The following is a 22,164-nucleotide window of genomic DNA, read 5'->3' as shown; positions in this document are numbered from 1 at the left end:
TAGCAATGAACTATTGTAAAAATAAATAAATAAATAAAACTTTTCTGTTAATTCTTTTTGTAATTGGTACAAAAGAAAGTTGTTTTTATTAGAAATGTATCAAAAAACGACTCTGCTTTTGCCTTGGTTCTACTCATTAAAGAGCCGTAATTGCATTTTAACTTGTAATATATACAGTACTTATACTATATGTATTATTTTTGTGTATAACATTTCACACAGCAATACCTCTTCCAAATAACCTCTTAGAAAACAAGGTTTTTCTTACACTGATTATGAAGCACTGTTTGATAATACAGGTTGAGCTCAGTAAATCAGAATATCATCAACAAGTGAATGCATTTTGTAATTCAGTTCAAAGTTGTTACACACAAAGTGGTGTATTTCAAGCACTTATTTCTGCAAATCAATATGATTATGGCTCACAGCTTATGAAAATGTTTTTCTAAGAAAGTAAGAAATTTTACACGATGCATTAAAAAATAACAATGAAAGTATATATCGCACAGCATATGGGCTCAGTGACTTTTACATAAATTACTGCATCTATGTGGCATAGTATGGAGGCAGTGGTCTGTGGCCCCATTACTTGTGCCCTTTTTTCCTACCACTTCTTTTTTTTCACTCATTTCTCACTTTCTTCTGTGTTTGGATACACTACTGTGTGAACAGCCAGCTTCTTAAGCAATGACCTTTTAAGGTTTACCTTTCTCGTGTCTACTGGACAAATGTCAGGTCAGCAGTTGTCTACATGATGGTATGCTTTGTTTTATTTTGATCCTGTGTAGTTTTATGTACATTTTCTACCAAGCCTATTTGTAGGACTTAATTTGCTTGAACAGAAATCAATGCTTGAAATATTCTTAAATTAAGTTCAATTATTTAACTTAGTTTAAGTTAAATAAATTAACTTAAATTACAAAACAAATTAGTTTATTGGTGATATTCTAGTTTATTGCGATGCACCTGTGCAGCTTGTGTATACATCGAACGCAAAAGCATCCAGCAAAGTCAGAGACATTGTTAATTTATTTTTACTGTTTCCATAAAATATTCTTTGTGTGTTTCCATTAGCTTGTAAATCTTGTTGTGGTTGAGCATTTCTGTTGCTTGAGTCTCAATCATGGACTGATTTCAGCTCCAAAGATCAATGCTAGCCACCAAAATGAAAAGGTTAAATAATGCACCAGGTCTTACCCCTGATCCACCAGCTGATCACATCTCATTATGTCAAAGCCAGCAGACTAGTTGCATCACAGATGGATGGGACGTTACATCACGTATCTCAGACCTGCCTCCCTTCGGGCGATTCATTGCAGTGATGTTAGACGCTGACAGTCTCGTCGTAAACGACCGCTAAGACAAACTCAATATGTTTGTTAGCTGTTTTAATCACTGCCATCTGGCATCAAAACATTCTGTTGTTCATTTCTCTCACAATCCCAGACAAATATCGTGGCGGATTGAAGCAATCGCACATACCCCTACGGGTTATTTTTTATTTTTTTTGCACCTTCTCTAAAGGTATGCAGTAATCTGACATATGGATGCAATTCACACTGTCACCACCGGCCTTTTTGGCACAGCTGAAAGAGTGGGTGGGCTGCAACTGTCACTGTGACTCCGCTGCATTTGTTTTCTCTGGATGAGTGAGCTTCTTGACCTGCCAGTCATTTTTTTTTTTCAGTGACCTCTTTAGACTACTGTTGCAGACCTCCACTGCATGCTCTTGTTGTCTTGTTGGGGCGTCCGTCTCGGTGGGTGGGCGGACACGCAGCTAAACAAACAGGTGGGCAGAGAGGTGGAGAGTTGGGCAGGCGAACATAGAGCTCGGAGGAAAATCACGCGGAAACATGGATGCAGGCGAGCCTGTGGAGAATACCAAAAGCGGAAAACAGACAGAAGACAGCCTGTCAGATATGCAGATATAGAGAGCAGCCTGCCGGCATTCAGACAAATACTCCTGCCAGACAAGCTGCAGACTGATAGAAATGCAGGCATTATTCCAGATACTGTGTGTTGGGTGCTTTGTCATTGCGTGGCTTAGTGAGATGTAGATATATGCTACAAGGGAAGACATGAAAATCCTGTCCAAAAACAGCACATGTAAGGGCCGAAGAGATGTACAGTATTTTATTCATGAAATTATTCTTCAGCTCAAACTAATTGTGACATTTGTAAAGGGAACATGAGCAGACAGACTTATGTTTCTTGGCATGTCCTGTCAGTTTGCATTTGAATAAGTGGTAGAAAGGCTAAAACAGATTGATGTAATGGAAGGACAGGCACGCGGGCCAAAGAAATGCAAACAGGCAGATGTCTCGGCCAGCAGACAGACAGGAAGGCGTGCTCTTTCTGAGCCGAGCGCAACTTCACAGTTGACTGAGACGCTTTAGGAAGTAACGTGGAGGGAGTGAATGTGTCTTATCCGGGAGAAGCTGAGAAGAGGTGGCCTTTGAGCCGGGTGACGGATTACAGGTCACTCATGCTGCCACGGAGATTGCTGTGGCTGGCGGAGATGAATCGCCTATCAGCATTCTCCTGTAAACCATCAATCACCCCCCCGCCACCTCCCCTCACCACAGACGCCAACACCCCACCCCATGCACATATACTTACACGCTTTAGCAGCAGAAATGGCACCAAATCTCACAGTGGATGAGTTCTGCTGACGAGTCAGCTGAAACTCAGCGAGAACGCCGCCCCCTCTTATATTCTGCTTTTCTTTATCAGCCATACTCTTTTATCCTCTCTCTTTTTTCCCTTCTCACCCCCACATATCACTTTTACTGTCATTTCAGTCTCAGCCTTCGCCTTTGTCACCTGCTCCTTACCTCACCTCTTTTTTCCTGTTTCACTACAGCTCAGCTTCCCTCCCAGTCACAGGGTTCATCTCCACCCCACAGTTCTTTGTGCCACAGCGGTATATCAGTCTCCTGTGTCTCACCGGCCATCTTTGCTGCCCAGCACAACAGAGATGGCAAATCACTGCTGACATTTTAAAAGGCACTGGATCAAATGGCCCACAGTGGGCCGGGCTTGAAGAAGCAGCATTTGTTCAATGACTTCAACATCCCAGCAGACATTATCATTTGTCTCAGCTGTGGCCGGCTAAGAGGACAGGTTAAATCATTGTGACAAGTAAAAGCCACAACCATACGTCTAATCAGCCTGCTGATGCTTTGGTTAGTGCATTAATTCATGTCGTCTGTCTTTCTGTGTTATGTCGTCTGCTCATGAATTGCATGCGGATTTACGGGCCACGTTTTGTTTTATGTTGGTCAATTTTATCTCATTATGTCTATACAGTTCCAGTTTTTGCACCTTTATGGATTTCTTCAGTTTTTTTGCATTAAGCTAGACAAAAATCTGCCAGAAAAAAAAAATTTTAAATTATAATTTTATTTTATGTTTTGCGAGTCTCAGTTGTAGTCGATGTCTGGGATTCATCTGTAAGAAGTAAAGCGAGAGATTTCCAAAGTGAAAACCACTGCTAAGCAAAATGGAAACAAAGACCAACCTCAAATTGACCAAAAATGTGTCAGTGTTCTCGACTTTCCCAAAATTTGAACAAAAGGCTGTTTTTGTGAGGTCTGGGTTCTTTTACAATAGGCTAAAATCCAACAGTACTTTTCAGAAAAACAGAATTATAACGACAGTCAAACATGAACTGTGATGGTCTGTGGTTGCTTTGTTTCCTCAGAATGAATTTCACTCTCTACCTGAAAATCCTGAAGGAGGAAGTCCCTCCATCAATTTTTCATTCCTGAAAGCTTTTCAGTATGTCAAAAATATGCTAAAATTATTTCACATCAAAGTCAAAGACTCAGCCAGTTACTACAGATGCTTGATGGCAGCTTTTTTTAACCAAGGGTGCCATAAGTAAGCCATCGTGTTTCCTATAGGTTGGTTGGGATAAGGTCCTTCATCATGACAACGGATTTTTTAAAAACTTTTTTCAGATGATCTTATTCAAATATTAACATTTCTCACAACACTGTAATTCACAGTTTCAATATTTAAAAATGTTATTGCTATTAAACTGTTTTATTACATTAAAAAAATCGACTCTATTACTTTTAGATAAGAACACTCAAAGCTGAGCTCTTGTACATCCCACTTCAATCAGAGGTCCTTAAGATGCTTTTTAAACTTGCCTGCTGTCTAGATCTGGCCTATTGAATCAATTGCACTCGAATTGAAAAGGCACCTGTCTGCAGTATATAAAACTTCTTACTGTGGATGTGTGAGTGCACATCAAGTCAAGTTGAGAATTGACTATACACCTATGATTGTGTCAGAAGTACAGAAAAGGAATGAAATAAGCACATCTGCCAGAATGTAAGCGTTTGAGATTGCAATTTGGAGTTTCTGGATTGTGCTGTCACAGACACTTGGTCAGAAAGGTTACCAACAAACCGAATGGTGAGCATGTGTTAGATAAAATGTTTTGGGTTTTTTCTCATTGAAATGTGCAGTAGAGAATGACGTCTGAAGAAACAAGAATTTTACCCTGATTTTCAGCGGTACATATGTACATAATTAGACATTGAGATTCATTTCGAGCTTGCTCCACCCCCTCCCTACCTGATTTGACCCTGAGTGGTGTTTTGTTATTGGACTTCTGCGTTGGCACCAGGACACTTTAAGCCGCAGTTCGATAATCAACTTTGTTTGCAGCATCTCTTTATGACATTTGTTAGTGGACATAAAAAAAGCAAGTGAACATGGTGTACTCAAAGCTAATGCGCTACGACTTGGAAAAAGTCCTAATGCAAGCGAGGGATTTGAGAGAGTTAGACAGAGATCGAATTGTGATGGCAGTATGAATGGGTCAGGACTTTGTAAAAATTGTAGCTCTCATGAATGTGGCTGCTGTGCAGTGAGCAGTATTTATCAGATGAGATCTAAGAAAGAACAGCGGTGACTCCACAGCACTGTAACAGGCAGCCAAGGCTCACTTATGCCTGGTCCAATCCAACAGACTAGCTACTAAAGTTCAAATGATCAATCTTGGCTCTGAGAGAAAGCTGCCAGTGCAACGCAGATTGCTGCGTATGGCACTGAATTTCTGCAGACCAGTCAAGCTGAATTGTAATATCATGCCAGAATGGTGTAGGACTTGATTGTATCAATTCAACCAAATGCTTCATTTGTTCTGGTTCTCGCTATAACCCAGTTCTTTTTGAATCCTTGCAGATATCGAACATTTGTTTCCGAGGACGCCGGTCCCAACACTCTTGTTGCCACAGTCCTGGCCAAAGACCCAGATGGTGACAGTATAACCTACTCCATAACCGCAGGCAACGAAGAGGGCAACTTTGTCATTGACAGCCAGAAAGGTGATATTTCTTAATTTCCAGCCTGACATTATATTTTCACCTCTCAAACTAATGACAGGTTTTCTGTCAAATCAAATGCATTTTTTTTCTAACATGCTGCTGCTCCTGCAGAGGTGTGTTAAATGCCCTCTGGTTTCAAAGTCAAAGCAGAATGAAAGTGAGACTTCTAATTTATAAACTACAAAATCTTCTAAAGTGCTTTTTAAGTGACACTCCCTATGTTATTAGGATTATGAATACATTCTATAACACTATTTGGCAATTTCCACACTTCTGTTGTGTTTTTTCATTTTTTTTTCCTTTTGGCTGGTGTAGAGAAAAAAACTGTTCCTGTGTTTTTCTGCTTTCTAGCATTGGTGACTGCACAGTTTATCTTTTTTATTTACCCTTTGATCCGAAACCAGTGGAAATCTCTGTGACATTTGTCACCCAACCCTTTCAATTCAATTTCACAACAACTGCTCTATCATAGCTCACAATCTCCAGGCTGTGCTCTGCCGGCTTCTCTTTCTTTTGTGTCATCTCTTTATATTCCTTTCCGTCCTCTCTCCATGTTCTCATAATAAAAATAAGTCTCTTATCTACATATCTTAATATTATAGTGTATCAATTTCTATAATTATCAAATGCATCTTTTCTTCCCAACTTCCTTACCTTTCTCTCTGCTTTAAACGTAAAACTCATGAAGACTCTCAAAAAAAAAAGCTAAATTTAATACCTGGAGAAGCTAGTGCTGCAATGACAAACAAGGTTGACATTTAAGGCGGGAAAATTACTGTGTACATCTTATAATTCACCTTTTTTAATGTACTGCCGTAGTAATGTCAGTGTCAGGTCTTGCCATTAATACATTATTCCCCACTCTGGTCTGCATGCAGCTGGAATTATAAGTTAAGTGGGAGGAAGAACAGTGAGGCACTTGCAACTGTGTGTATCAGCAAGCTGTATTGTCTTTAATCAAGTGCCTTAAAAAGAGATGAATAAAAATCCAACAAGAGAATGGGAAAAAAAAAAAGAAAACTCCCCATGCTCTCACTTCAATGACTCTCCTCCACATCACAGGCAGCTTGCTCGTCCTGCAACCTCTGATGTTTTTGCATTACTTTTGACAAGAAAGATGTTGACTCAGATGCACCATCCTTTTATCCGACCTTTTATCTTGACTGTTACATGAAAGCAGACAAAGGAGCCAAGAGGAACGGCTAATAGGCTTCTGCTGAGCTAGGTTGACTTGGAACCAGACTCTCCTCACTTCTTCCTTGTTTCCACTCATATTCTTGAGCTGCCGGTGCATCTTCAGAGCAATTATTGTATCAGAAATGTACCAAAACCACAACTGTGAAATTAGTTTTTGGATGTATGCTGCATATCAGATTTTTTTTACCTGTGGACTTCCGTAAAGGTGCTTCCCCCACCCCTCTCTATTTTCCTCTTCAAACTGTGTAGAAAAATAGCTCCAGAAGGAATTGTCTGCTGCGTTTTAACGATAGCTGCTCCCTCACTAAGCAAGGCCAGTGTGGCAATAACGTCCTGCTTAATGACTAATGGAAGGAATGCACATACTTTATTAGGACGCAGCCTATTTTATGATGTGTATATTAATGGGTCTGAGCTCTCTGCAGGATTGATCCGTCTGCGCTCCACTCCCCTGCCAAAGCTTCAAGGCTTGGAGTACGTCCTGAACGTGACAGCCACAGATGACAATGCATCAGGCGGGCCGCACTCTCTCACCTCCACCGCCCGGGTCGTTGTTGGAGTTGATGACGTTAACAACAACAAGCCGATATTTGAGCAGGTGAGAATCTTTGCAAAACACAATAGCTGTGTTTGGCAATGCTTTAGTTGCTCCAATGTTGCTAGTAATTTATTTCAGAAATTACACTGAAATATTACACTATGCTCAACCATGTGGCAGCACTGGATCAAAGTGATGTCCTCTTTAATCTACCAGAACAATGTCAGGGATTTAACGTTGTGTTGCTGTTGTCAACATAAACGTTTGATCCAACATTATTGGTATTGTGAGGTTTTATTATGTATACTACAAGCCAAACATTTGGAAGCAAATTTATTCAAAAAAGAAGGATAACATAGTTTCATTGGTACTTTCCAACAAAATAGGCTGCTAAAAATAATACTAAGAGAAATGATTGAATTCAATGAAAGCAAAGCTTCCAGATGTTTTGCCCTTTTTGACCTTGTCTCTCAGTACTTCTTTGGAAACAGCTGATTTATAGATGAGCAATAAGAGACCACTTTCTCTTCCACCATATCAAATAGATAATAGTTAATGGGAAGCATGTACGATTTGCCACGTTTGTATTTTGTGCAAATTTCTTCTCCTTATGGCACCAGATTGATTCACCGTTTTGTTCATTTCTATCCATGTGTTACGGTTTTGTCCTAATCTACTTGTATTTCATACCAGGAAGCAAATCATTTTGTACCCATTTTCTATTCCCCACACCAGTCTGTATCCCTTTCAGTTGGGTAATATAATAAATTATGGTGAAGATTGTGGCTCAATGTTAAGTCTAGTTGTCTTGCTACCCAAAAGTTCAATTCCAGCTTCCACCCATCGTGTTTTGCAGTGTCCCTGGGTAAATCACTTCTGCACATCATAATGTGAGTGCGACTGGCCAAATGTGGCAAGAGTGTAAAGCACTTTGAGGTGTTTGTATGACTAGAAAACCGCTGCATACATTCATTACATTTACCATTTAAATAATTTAAGAAATTCCCCCACCTAGTGTATAATTTAATTTAATCCTATGGGGTTTTCTAAATGTTTCATATTGCGAATTATTTCTACTGTGTGAGCATGCATTTCTGGTGCACTTTGTTTGCGTAAAGCAATTTGGCAGATGAGGATGCCTGATCAAACCAAAATAACTCTAAGTAACCGACTGCAAGTATATACTGTATTATTTATTGAAACAACATACACTTTTCTAAAAGAAGGCTGTGGATAGATTATGGAAAAGTACTTGAAATCATTATTTGTCAAAGGTGCTACATACATAGACCTAGTCATAAAGTGGAGAGCGTCTGCTCCAGGAACCTCATGGTCACATTTTTGCAGATTTTTGCATTTTAGGGCCATGAATTTCAGTGGGCACTGGAGGGGATGAGAATCTGAATGTAAATGGTCTGGATGGGAGCCACCTCCTTTACCTCTGAGGTCATGGTGCTGAGGCAGAGAAAAGGTGGACTGCTTCCTCCAGCTTGTGAACCAATCTGTTCCTCGAGTGGACAAGTTTTAGGATTGTGATTCCTTGTTTATCCTTGGCAGGATGGAATGGTGTAAGGATAGATAAATTGGGGCGTCATCTAATTTAAAGGCTGCGTTGCTCAGGTCTGTTGTGGCACAGAGGACCAAAGACAAAAAGAAAAAAGCGTTAATTTTACTGGTACATTTATGTTCGGACCTTCACCTCTGCTAATAAGATATGAATCAAGGCTGGAAAAACAATAGACCAGTGAAAGCAACTAACTGAGTTTGTTATGTATGGTGCCTGGTCTCAGTCTTACGGTGAAATCTCGAAAGAAGAACTGCCGTTAAGGTAGTATGGTCATGTGATCAGATTGTCCTTTGGACGCCTCATTTGGAGGCTTACCAGCCACGTCCCGCTAGGAAGAGATTCACAGCTAAATGAAGGACAGTATCTTTCTTCTGATCTAGGAATGCCTTGGAATCCTCCAGATTGTGGTGGAGAGTATCAAAAAAATGCCTGGCTTTTGCAACTCCACCATCTTCAGGCTGTTTATGTCTTCCTAATCTGCTTCTATGTTGCTGGAATCTTTGGAGACTTATCTGGAAACTGCAGAAATATAAAATGTCATTTTTTTTTTTTGGCAACTGGCTTAGACCTTGTTAGTGTCATCCATTTTCTCGTACGTCTGATTGTTTCTGTGAACTTCAGTTGCTCCTCTCCTTCCCCTCTCTAGCTCTCATTTTCTTGGAATTCTCATTTCCCAGGCTTCTCCCTCTCTCTGGTTTCCCATGGGTTTCGATTAGCCTGCACAACCCACTCTATCTTTAGGCAGTCTGTTGGGATTTCAATTAATTTATGAATAAAAGTGCAATATCATCACAATACACTACACCTGTCTAATGAACTTCCTCCCTAATTAGGAATGACTTGAACTTCGTAGATGACGCATTCACGTGGAGCCTGCTCTCCTGAGGTGTTTTTGGCCATATGAGAGCTATGCAACTTTTGTAAATATCAAGTTATGCTTTAGGTGTCAATGTGAGCGGCTACGGTTCGGCCCCTGCTCGCACCCTTTGATCCAGCTCATCTCTCTGTCCCTCTTGAACTCTTGTTTTCAATTTGTTTTTGTCTTTCATGGTCACTATCAAAAAACGTATCTTGCATATATATGGATGCAACGCAAGAAAACTCCAGAGGGACATTATTAATTTAGGGCATATGTTCATTAGGGGGAATAGATTGAAACTGTAGCCAAAGACCAAAGCTGTTCACTGTTAGCTCCTCAAATAAATCAGTTCAAGTGATTTCTTTTACACAGTTGCATTCTTCTGGTTCTGCAATTAATCCGAGCTACTGTACCCGTCCTCCTGACCTGTAAACTGTTTGAAATTACTTTTTTTTTATCCCTGTATTCTCATTAATGCAACGCCTTTTGACAGTATATGTACCAATTCTTCCTTGTATTATTTGTGTCTGCTTTGTCTCTTCCCCTCTCTCTCCCCGCTCTTTATCTCAGTGCCAGCAGTACCGTGAGCAGGCTTCAGTGCTGGAGAACCAGCCAGCGGGGACTTTTGTGTTGCAAGTGCATGCGGTGGATGCAGATGAGGGAGCAAATGGAAAAGTGAAATATGGCTTAATGCACAGAGACAGCGCCATGCCTGCCTTCAGAATCCACCCAGACACAGGTAGGGAGCTGTGGATTGTTGCAGGGCAGAATTGGTCTCAATTATACATGAAACACAGAGTACCGTGTAGACAGACAGATCTGCAGTTAAATGGTACCTGACGTCCGTAATGATCATTGTAAAACAAAATATAATGTGAGAGAAGACTTATGCGTAGAGCAGGCAGTCCTTAGATAAGATGTTAAATTATTTACAGGTTTAAAATGAGATGTCCGGTTTGTAAGAATACTAGTAACGAAACCTGTAGCTGAGCTGAGGTCTGACGAGGGTTATAGTTTCTCTTCTGTGTAAGAAACTGGTTGAACAAGACTGCTTGAAATGTTAATATGTGAAGTCATTATGTTATTCCATCAATCATTTTCTTTCAAGCTTTGGTTATCTCTTCTTCATCTTAATCACGAAGATACGCGGCTCTTCAATGGGAGGCTCGAATTGCTCAGAATAAATTAATAATTGTTTACTTGTCTCGATTTATGGATTGATGGATGGACGGACTCAAGTAAGAGAATTGGAAAACCACTGAATGGATGAGTGAATTTATAAGCAATCATGTGTGTATATTTGCCAGAGGGTTGATGAAGGGCCTTGATTATGCTTCTGACTTTACAGGAGTGATTGTGACAGCCCGGCGCTTCGACAGGGAGCGGCAGAGAGAGTATTCAATTACAGTAACGGCCACGGATTGGGCCGAGGAGCCGCTCATTGGCATCTGTCAACTTGCCATCCAGATACTGGACCAGAATGATAACAGCCCCAAGTTTGAGAATTTACGCTACGAGTGTAAGTGTTAAACATATATTATTCATGAGCCAAAAATAGCAACACTGAAGCACCGTCAGAACGCCGAACAATACAGTCGTGAAAAGGCAGGGCAGAAGTCACAGTGCATGCCCTTTATCCTGTTTAATCGACCAATTTGAATTTAAAGAAGGGCAAACGAGGAGCATTACTTGGTGAATATTTGAAGAAAAGGTTTGATGACTTTAATGGCTAAAAATACAAATTATTTTTAGTTCACTATGTGTTGCTATGGCATGTCTTTTCATGTACAAACAAAAGATTTCAGCTCCTAGTTTTCTAATTCTCTAATTGATTATAGGTAATTAATAGTGGAGCACATCCATTTTAGCTTGGTTAAAATGTGCCAGAAAGGCCATTAGTCCAACTTTCTGCTAAAGTGTTTAATTGAAATGTAGATAGTTCAAGACAATAGAGTTTGTGAAAACCGTTTTGGCCAATACAAAAGCTGTGTCCACCCTTGATCACATTACCTCACTCAGTTGAAGTTTACTTACAATCATCACTGGCATGGATGTGATTTGAGGCTTTTCAGAATCGGAATTATTATTATTACTTTTTTTAATTTTAATGATTAATTTGAATCTTTAATTTTGGGACAGGAAAGATAGTAAAGTAAAGCATTTTAATATCAAGATTTAGGTGAATCTTGATACCTGAACTTAGAACTTCTCTTTGGAGTACATTTGGCTGTCCATGTGGGCAGCTGCAAATTTCACTTGAGCTATTTGGAGCTAGTGCTTCGTTTTTGTTGTCACTTTTTCAGTCCCAGGCACTGTGAGACTTGCTTCATTGAAGACAGTAACCCTGATGCTCTGGCAGTTTCCATTTGGTTGTTCCTGAATTACCTAAGCATATATTTTATCTGAGAGTGAGAGTTGGGGTCAGATGTTTGGACATAATTATGTGTTTCAGCATCAGATTTTTTCTTTCAGTTCTACTCTAAAATACATAATTTATTCCAAAGGTAAGTTAAATGTTGTCATATCCAGGTATCTATAAGGCGTTGTCGTGGTTGGTGATGCTGTGGGGTAGGAAGAATTTCCAGTAGTTGTCACTCTCGCAGTGAATCTGAAGAGGCCTATATTTGGAATTTGTAAAACAGAAACCAAAAATTTAAATGAGTTGTGATAATTCTGCCAACAAGAGTGGCAAATAGCCAACCAAACACATGTCAGGAGCTGGCTGATGGCTACAAAAAGTGGGTGGCTTTGATACAATTTGCTAAGAGACATTGCTAAGGGTGTAAGTAAAAGCCCAGAATCCAAATTATCCATCCAATTCTCACAAAAATTAATTGAAGCTGTTTTATGTAGGCTCATTCCACCCTGGAAAAACAACTGTTCAAATAATTAAGTAAAACCCAGTGATTACATTCATGCTTTTGGTAAGTTTGTGTAAACCTCCCATTGGAACTAGATGCGTTTTGATCTTTATTGTCATTTACCTTCTGCTGGGGAATACAAAAATATGTTCATATAAATCTGACAGTGAACAAGATTCATGCAGAAAATACTTGTCTTCTGTAGATTTTCTAAGAGAAGACACACTGGTTGGTACAAGTTTCCTCCGTGTGGCAGCTCACGACGATGACTTCGGCACTAACGCAGCCATCACTTACTCCATGTCAGTGGAGCAGCCTGAGTACTTGCGGGTCAACCCTGTGACTGGATGGGTCTACGTCAACCAGCCCATTTCTCAGGTTAGTCAGAATGCAGTATATCTGTTAGCCAACACACATGCACACGCACGCGTGCACCCCCCCCACACACACATGCATGCACACACGCACGCACACACACACACCCCCACACATACACACACACGCGCACACACACACACACGCACACACACTCACACACTCACCAACTAGTACATCAATTTTGATGCATTAGAAGGTAGCCCGTGGGTTTGTGTCAACAAAGTTAATGAACAAGTCCCATCAAAGTGCCTCCGTCTGTGACTACCATTCTGCTGTGTGTCTTCCTCCCAGGGGTGCTGCATTGTGGGAAATGCCACAGAGGGGAAAAAACAGAGAGAAAACAATTCAAGCTAAACAAATGATTTAAAGCATATTTAACAATGTCAGATTTCTGTAGGTATATTTCAAGAGTATCACGGTAGACTGAGTTATAAAAGAAAGTACTTATCGCCTTGCTGATGACTGTTAATGGGTGGAAAACATTTTAGAAAGCCATTTATCACAGAGAGCAGCTGCATCCTTAATTACTGCGACTTTCTTGTATTGAATTTAAGACAATTTTGTCACCATTTATAATCTCATACTTTAGAAGGGAAGCATACTGCAATCTAAAATGTCTCAAATGCTTTAAAGACACCTTAAAGACTGGATGATTATGCATGCAGCCTTGATGCAAACTATAACAGAACACTACAAGATAGTCACTTACCATGCTGACAAAAGATGCTAAAAGAAGGGATTTGTGCCTTGCTTAGGATTTTCAGTTTCTCCAGAGAATTAACCTGCCTATACCAATTTTGGCTGATTCTGATATCTTCTGTAGGAGCTGGAATTAACAGCATTCATATTCTTTTTAGGCTTCCTGCGGTAAGCAGCCATCAATTATTTAAATTAAACGCAGAGGGAACGTCACAATATGTCTCTATCAGAGAGAGGTTCTGTAAAAAGGGATTTACTAATATTTTCAAAAATAAAATGAATGTCGAGTTGATATTTTTAATGTCTTTAGTGTCTTAATGCTAGCTGGATTTGTGAAGTTGTCTCTCTTACCTGTGTCTATGTGTGTACAACCCAAAGTGTGTAGACTCATGTTTTAAATTTGAGATGTTCAAGATACTGCCAACATTGCCAAATGTAGTATGGGCCACCACCGAGTGAGGGTGAAGACGATCCAAAAGGACAAAATAGAGCAAGTTTGCTGTAACCCACTGTACCTTCTTTGTATCAGGTGAAATCAACACTAGGTTACTTCTCTGGTCATTAAAAAAAAAAATGTTCCCAAGCCATGATATGAATTTATGTCCTGTGTCAGATATGCTATCTTAACGGAAACTAGTTTACGTTTAGATGTGCTTTCATCTTTGATGCTACCTCTCTAATGTTTGGTAAAATCTCTCTGCTATGGAAAATAATGTCTCGGTAAACATTTTTGTTGTTGAGAATGCATCTAAGCAATGTCTAAACGGTTATATAGTAATGTAGGTATATATTAGATTTAAAATGAAAGTGTTTAAAAACAATCTAGAATTAAATTTAGAGATTTATTATCAGACTTAGTACAAATCTGATTTACTCAACAACGCCAAGCTTTGTATCCAAAATATTTCAATTATTAATTTTGTTCTTTCCTAACTAGTATACTTATTCCAGCCAAAAGAGAAACAAGTTCAAGACCTTTCAGTATGGATTACTAAAGTTTTTATTGCGGTTGGAACAACATATATTTTTAAGGAGCAACTCTGTTTGCCATCTGCCTATGTGACCCTTTGTCAGTGCAGCCACTTCTCTGTCACCGTGGTTCTGTTTGGATGTTCCGGTTCTGGCTGCACGACTGACATTTTTCTTATTGTACCAATCTGAACTTTGTCTTTAATTGTATCCAGGAAGCATCCTGTTGTCCTGCGTCTCTATTGTTTAATGACGCATTATAATGTGTGTTGCTGTTGTGTCTAATTATGTAAATCTCATCATGTTTACCAACATTATCTCTATTCATGACATCCACAAAAATACAGACTGCATGTCATTATAGCAACATCAAGACAGCAAAAAAAAATTAAATTAGTTTGTAAAGCTGACTTGTTTTTTTGCATTTCTGCAGTTCTTTTTATCTTCTATCCATCCATCCATCTCTCCCTCCCAGGGAAAACCCAGGCATGTTCAGGGAGAATATACAGTTGACTCATTGAGTCATATTTTTGTAAAAGAAATATGTTTAAGTAATAACCAGTGGATTTTAACCCCACTGTTTATCATCTAACTCAGCTCTGCAACACATTCTGTTTACATTTTTTATGTGTTGTTGACTCTTTCTAACCCCACAGCCACAGCACCCTCCGTGTTTCTTGTTTCTCATTTATTTAAAAAAAAAGAAAGTGTTGTTCTTTTGGCAGACACATACCTTTGCACTGTTGGGTTGTTTATTATTAAACATACTTTTAAGCGTGCCACTATCGGAAATCCACAGCAGCATCTGCCTTATGACTTCACTGCCAACTTCATGCAAAATTAAAAGTTGTAAGCCTCCAAAACCTCGTCAAGCGATGATGCTGCATATTTTAGGATACTTTCAGAAGCTGTTTGAATCGTCCTTCAATCACGCTGCAGCGGAAATCATTAAAGCACTTGTGTTTTTATGTAAAATGTATAACTGGTCTGAGACGATGCTCTATTTTGATTTACTTGTCAGTTTCTCATTACACAGTAATCAGTACCAGACCATTTTTAAACTACATTAAAAAAAAATAAAACACAGTTACCAGTATAAATCCAGTGCTTCAGCTGAATTTGAAGGATAAGGGCAACTGAACAAAGGCAGATATTTTTATGTCCCATTGTAAGACAGTGCCTTGCACAGCCATGGTTCATGAAGTGTCAAAACATTGTACAGTAGCTACATCTCCACAGAGAATTAGGTGGAAAGGACTGGAAAGGCTGGCACGACTGTATCCAGACTGTATCCATGGATAATTTCAGGCTGAGATAAAAAAATAAAAATAAAAAATAAAAACTTTATTGCAAATCTAATTTAAAACCTTTGTCGGATGTTTCCAGATATTCAGTCTGACATTCATTTATTTAAAAAAGCAGCAGCAGCAGCTGGCACCACATTGGACAGCACAGATTACAATCTTTGTGTTCTGAGTTTAATCCTTTCAAAAGAGTTGTTCACAAATACTAATTAAATACTCCTGTGAATAATAAATGTAATTTGGAAACTGAGACACATCCCTTTTTATCAGACACTTGTATTATGATAATTTCCTATTCACATTAATAGGAAAAAACAGGTAATAGTGCAACTTAAGAACTGACTTAAATTATTCATTGTGAGTGTAGAAAAGAAGAAAATATTGTATAAGCATAAAACAGTACTTCAAGTGCCCTATATTTTCCATAATGTTACTGTTAGCTTGCTCTAACTTTGATTAACAGTCCCAGTAATTTCTTAATGAATGTTTTCAACATTGTTCACTTTGTACTATGAGAAGCAACTTGAACTGTTACTTTTAATCCACAGTCTCTTTGCTCTTCGTCTCACTTTGGCTAACCATCTACATTTTATTCAGTCGTGATGAACTCTTCATTACATTAAGCATATTTCTCTTTCCAGTAAGCTAGTTGTGTAAAATAATTACATTTTTCTGACAGTTCAAGCTGTTTATATTATTATGTTTCTATGAAAGACTTCTATGCCTGCAATGGGTTATTTTATTCATGAAGGTTAGCCTCTTTACTTCTTTCTCATTGCAATAAACAATAATTCGTCGTCCTCGGGTTCAATACTAAATGCTTACAATGTTAAAATTTGGTTTAATCTGTAGAAACGGCTACATGTTGTAAATATCCTGAATGTGCAAAACAACTCTTAGCCAGTTAAAAATAATATTTTCCTAACTTTGTAAGCCTGTAGTCAGGTCATTGGCTGTATGTGAATGTAAAAAACTCGCTTTTGTTTTGTGGCTTCCACTTCTTCTCTTTTGTCATGATATGAGAACATTCCTTTTTTCTGAACAAAAAAAAACAACAAAAGCAAACCTCAAGTAGGAATGAAAGGTTTCCAAGCAAAAAAAAAAAAAGAGAGTCACAGGGTCCTGGACAGCCTTTGGAGTGTCAGTTTAGGTGTTTCTTCTTGCTTTGCATGCTATGCTAATTCAACTGAAGCTCTGTTAGACTTTGTCTCAGATGTGATTATAAGCCTCCAATAATATTTTTTGGACATGCATTCTTTGCTTTACAAATCCTTCTATGAATTGCAAATGAAAAGCCTCGGGACAACCCAAAAGTTTGTCCCGCTGGTCACACTGATTCAAGGTTGAAGCTTGAAGCGACCATTTTTGGAGCAAAAGATGGGCTGAGGGTGCAGAACGATGGAGCATGTCTTTTAGATTTGAAAGCCAACAAAGAGAGAGTCAAATTACATTTTCTCACCTGAATTTTGGATTTAACAGTCAATGCGATGAGGTACTGCACCGCCTAACGATGGGGATCGTTTCTTTTCACCTCTGGACTTCATGATATTTTAAATTACTTCTTATTGACTTTATAAACAAATATCAGTTAATTTTCTATGTATCGCTCTAGATTAATGGAGGTTTTCCCTTGCAAGGGAATTAAGAAATTTTATTTTTTTTATCTTGAGATGACAAGACAAATATCCTGTTATCGTGAGACGCCAACTTTTATTTTCATATCATAATGAGATATGCTTTTGTTCTTAGCATCTGTACCCCGAGGCTTTGCTGAATGCTATTAATTGCTCTTTTTTTCTGTAAACTTAACAGTTAATTATGTCTCTTGATCATGTAAACACCTGAGTTGTTAACTGTTTCTACAGAGAACCTATATAACACGGGACATTATCGCAACAGATGGAGGAAATCGCAACACTTCCGTGGAGCTGGCAGTGACCATTACTAATGTGAAGAATCAGCCTCCTCAGTGGGAAAAAGACAGCTACAATGTTGTCATACCTGAGAACACTGCTAGGGATACACCTATAGTGGTAAGACAATTTGCATCTTTAATTGTATGGTGTCGCTCTTATGTTGTTGTTAGATTTTTCTTTTGCTATTTAAGGGTTGAATTAGCTGCTCGTTTGGTGTTTGGGTTGCTGAAGTGTGAACCGATGATGTCACAGAATCACATTATGTTTGTCAGTGGACTGAGAAAACACTGGAAGCACGTTGGTTTGAAGTAAGCAAAATCTGACACAGAATCTCGTATGCTAAGCATGTTTTCTAGCTCCGTGGCTGCTACTAAAAATAATTAAATATCTTTGATGTGAACAAAATATAAATTCATACATTTTTAGACCGCAAATTCTCTTTAGTGCAAGGAGAGGTGCACTGATAAGAGAGATTACTTATAAACTCAAATCACTGGGTTAAACATTGTTATGTAAACTGTAGTTCATACTTTAACAGCCATTCACATATTCAATCAAAACTCAATGACAGTTTTTATGTTCCCTGCTTACAAATTACAAATGGAGTCTTATAAAGTTTTTCTGGCTTGTTGCATGTAAAACTCTGTTGCCTGATCTGCCCTAAGGTAAGAAACTGTTTGGCCTTACTTGAGCTGGCTTTCTTCACTTGGACTTTAAGACATATATCACTTGGTTAAATACCCTAACAGTGTACCCTGATATGTAGCCTGCAGTTTATTTGCTCAACTTGAACAAAATAAGTAAATGAAATACAACTGGCTTAGTCCAAAAACAGAAAAAAAATTTGCCTGACAGCAGTCCTGGAATGCACTAATTAACAAATTGCATCTCATTTGTTTTGCCAGATTAACTCTGTTACAATTTGTTTATGCTAAGCTAGGCTAATCGCCTTCAAGCTCTAGTTCAAACATAGATGAGAGTGATGTCTTTTCACTTTTGGCAAAAAGCGAATAAATACATTTCCCTAAATACAAAGCTGTTCCTTTTAGCCCAGCTCTTTAGCATCTCAAAGCAGCTGAGCGTGAAGCTAGAACCAAGAACCGATTAGCATTGCTGGCATTAGACTGCAGGAGCAGAAAGCTTGTCTCACTCTGTCCAAATGAGGAAAAAAACACTGCTGGCGCTTCTAGAGGTCATTAATTATTAATATTCAGGGGGTTTTTTTCTGTGTAGAAAATTAAACAGGAGTCTCTGGACTGTTATTCCACATTTTTCATTAGTGCCTCTTCCCGTAACTAAATCAAGATGTTCAGGTTGTAGCATTTCTGCAGGTTGTAAAATTCTTTTGCAGAATTAAATCACTGAATGAAAATCAAAATTGCCTCTTTCATTTTCTTATTGATAAGAATGAATATGCAGCTGCATCTCAATAACTTAGAGTATCGTTACTGACATAAAATATTCAGTTACATGAGTGAAACACAGACTATGTAGCCTTTTTACATACTAAGCAATACACCGTACATATGAAAAGCGTTCATCCGTTTGTACATTTTACCCATTTATCATTTTTACAAATCAATCATGACATCATCGTCAGCCCAATTTGACTTATTTGACACAAAAATACAGTAATACAAAAAAACCCCAAACCCTCTACTGTCAAAGTGAAAAATGACTTCTGTAAAGTAATGACAATTGAATAAGAAATATTTAAGTCTATTATGTTAAAGTTCATAGTTATAAACCTTGTTTGTGGGTGTTTGTTAAGTCTTGATGTTTACTGTTCATGTGACTACTTCTGGTCAAATGGTTGGAGCTCTTCTAGGAAAATAAACAACTACAAACTGCCTTTCATCTTCCACTATAAAGTTCAAAGTCCTTAATGTAGTCATCTACAAAGCTTCATATTCTCTTTGACAGACGTCTTAATGCGGTTGCTTAAATTGGATATTGCTTTTTTATAATCTTTTAAACTTTTACTGAAACAGAAGATTGCTATATGTAGATATATGCCCTGATTTATTGTAGTATTAACCAACTGGCCATTTCTTGTCATAGGCTGCATTGTGAAATGAGATGTAATGGGTGAACAGACCCTGCAAATTCATTCTGACAGATGTGATTAGATTACTGTGATAAGATTACTGCCATTAAGTGTCCATAGGAGCCCATACACCATAATAACTGTACTCTTAAGCGTGCTTCATCACGGTCAGTGCAATAGCAATAAACCTCCAGTGTCTACATCCTTCTTTCTTTTTGATCAGCGTCTATAAACTACCATGTTTTATATTTAGTATTTATCATCTATTTTGAAGGGAGTTACTGAGCTGTTAGAAGCGGCTCAGCAGCTCTTTGCTGATCATAGGCTGATGCTGGTTTGACATGCAGTCTTTTTGGCTGGAAGTAACTAAACTCAACCAAAGAGCATCAGATTGTTGTTCCCTTTTCTAATATGCATGTTGAATGTGTATTATAAAGTACACCACATATTGCACTAATGATTGTTATGGGGTTCCAGGTAATAAATATATAGTTGAAACAATTCAAGCCTTCTTGTCTGCTGGAAAGCAGACAAGAAGGTGCCATCAGATGATAAATTCATAGAAAGATTTGGATATATTCCTTCAGGTCTTTTTTTTTTTTTTGTACTGTTTTTGTTTTATGGTGGTCCCACTAAAATGCTTGTTGTTAGACAATTTGTGATAATTCTTTATAATCCCAATGTAACCAACATTCTGACTTCTGCAGCTTTGAAATGACCATAGTAAACCCTGGAGTATGCAATGTAAAAATATAAAATTGCTATTGATTTTTTTTTTTTTTTGCAAGAAAGAAAATACGTTTGTTTTCTAAAGTAATTCTTTAAGTCAAGATTTTTTTTGTTCAAAAAGTAGATCCTCCTGAGGTTATTGTTTTGGATCTGCTAAAGGAGTAACTCCACAGTGACAAAAGTTTAAAGGCACTAATGACATGGATTGGATTAATCCTGTGCATGCTGTAAGCTATGCTTTGAGTTGTGAGCCATGCACCTTTGTTCAACCCTCGTTGCACGATCTGAAATCACACAGAGCTCATTATCTCAGCTGATCAACGTGCACAATGTAAAGGGCAAAGTGATTTGTAAGAGGTTTATGCTTGTGCGTTTATGGATTTACTTTATGATCTAAAAGGAGCAATTGATCAGGACACATCGCTCACTGCCAAAGTTTGGCATATTAAACTTCATAGTTGACTATGGACTGGATTTTAACATTCCTTGGCCACTTGGCACCCTTCTCGTAGTGCGGGTGGTGCTGACTGTAAGGGTTTTTAACAAATGTGTATCTGTCTCTGTTTTACTTTGCTTCATCCAGCACTTTTTGATATTTCACCACAAAACATGGAATTTGACATTTTTTTGCTTTATTTTTTGTCCTTTTCAGACAATCAAGGCAACCTCTCAGCTGGGTGACCCAAGAGTGACCTACAACCTTGAGGATGGGATGGTACCTGAAACCAACATGCCGGTCCGTTTCTATCTCTCCCCCAACCGGGAAGATGGTTCTGCATCCATTTTGGTGTCAGAGCCGCTGGACTATGAGATCACTCCGTTTTTTTCTTTGCGGGTCCGGGCTCAGAATGTGGCTGCAGTCCCTCTAGCAGCTTTCACAAGAGTATACGTCAACATTACAGGTATTAAAATTGGATTTTATAATTGTTTGACAGTAGATTTGTAGTCTTCATAATTTCATTATTAGGTTTCTGTAGTTGTAAAAGCATAGAAACATCCATGTTTTGCTATAATTAACATTAACTGTGAATATAGAAGTGAAGGATTAATTCTTCTCGAAGCTATTTCTATTGTTAGAAATTTGTATCTGTCAGTTTGTTTGAATGTATCTTCAGCACTAAAGTACATTGATATGCCGTGGGTTTAAAAAACATATCTGTCTTCTTGAGAGTATAACATGATAAAGTGATCATCCTTTAGCTGTTGAGTTTATTGTAAAATTTATGCATATGTTGGAATGACAGCAAGCTTACTGCTAAGATGTGCTGTATATTTCTAGCTCTTGCACAGCTACAGATGCTGCAAATCACCACAATAATTTATTTTTAATGTGTGAAAAAGAAATTATTAACTAGCCAATAAATCTCTTCTTTGTCCTAAGATGTCAACGACAATGTGCCATTTTTTACATCCTCTATTTATGAGGCCTCGGTCACAGAAGGAGCCCAGATAGGCACGTCAGTTCTCCACGTGTCTGCCCATGACAAAGACCTGGGTCTTAACGGAGAGGTACATGTGTTTTTTGTTGTAAAAGTGGGAAGGAAAAGCTCTGCAGCTGACTCTACAGTGTTATTTCTCTGCTCAACCATCCATGTCACAGCAGAAGCAGCTTTATGTAGCATCACAACTCATTTCCTCTACTGGGGGAATTTTTGTTCTACCTTCATCACAGAATTTCAAGGCATGGTTGAAAGCTGCTGTCAGCAGCTGTCTGAATGATTGCGAAAGTGTTGGTAAAGCCGAGAGTATTGATTTAGT

General features: G+C 38.5%; 1 protein-coding gene across 1 annotated transcript in view; it reads left to right on the top strand.

The window, feature by feature from the left end:
- Nucleotides 1-22,164, top strand: part of LOC103466206 (neural-cadherin-like) — a 132,225-nt gene that overhangs the window by 64,463 nt on the left and 45,598 nt on the right. The window contains exons 7-14 of the mRNA XM_008411644.3: nt 5,200-5,342; nt 6,965-7,137; nt 10,074-10,242; nt 10,852-11,022; nt 12,570-12,742; nt 17,580-17,747; nt 21,059-21,308; nt 21,788-21,915. Coding sequence (XP_008409866.2) covers nt 5,200-5,342; nt 6,965-7,137; nt 10,074-10,242; nt 10,852-11,022; nt 12,570-12,742; nt 17,580-17,747; nt 21,059-21,308; nt 21,788-21,915 — 1,375 coding nt within the window. The remainder of the gene's footprint in view (nt 1-5,199; nt 5,343-6,964; nt 7,138-10,073; nt 10,243-10,851; nt 11,023-12,569; nt 12,743-17,579; nt 17,748-21,058; nt 21,309-21,787; nt 21,916-22,164) is intronic.

Source organism: Poecilia reticulata, chromosome 6 (genome assembly GCF_904066995.2).
Source record: "Poecilia reticulata chromosome 6, P_reticulata-male-v2, whole genome shotgun sequence".
NCBI classification, from domain to species: Eukaryota; Metazoa; Chordata; class Actinopteri; order Cyprinodontiformes; family Poeciliidae; genus Poecilia; species Poecilia reticulata.
Note: the sequence above shows the minus strand (reverse complement) of the source record. Positions and strands in the feature narration are given on the sequence as shown.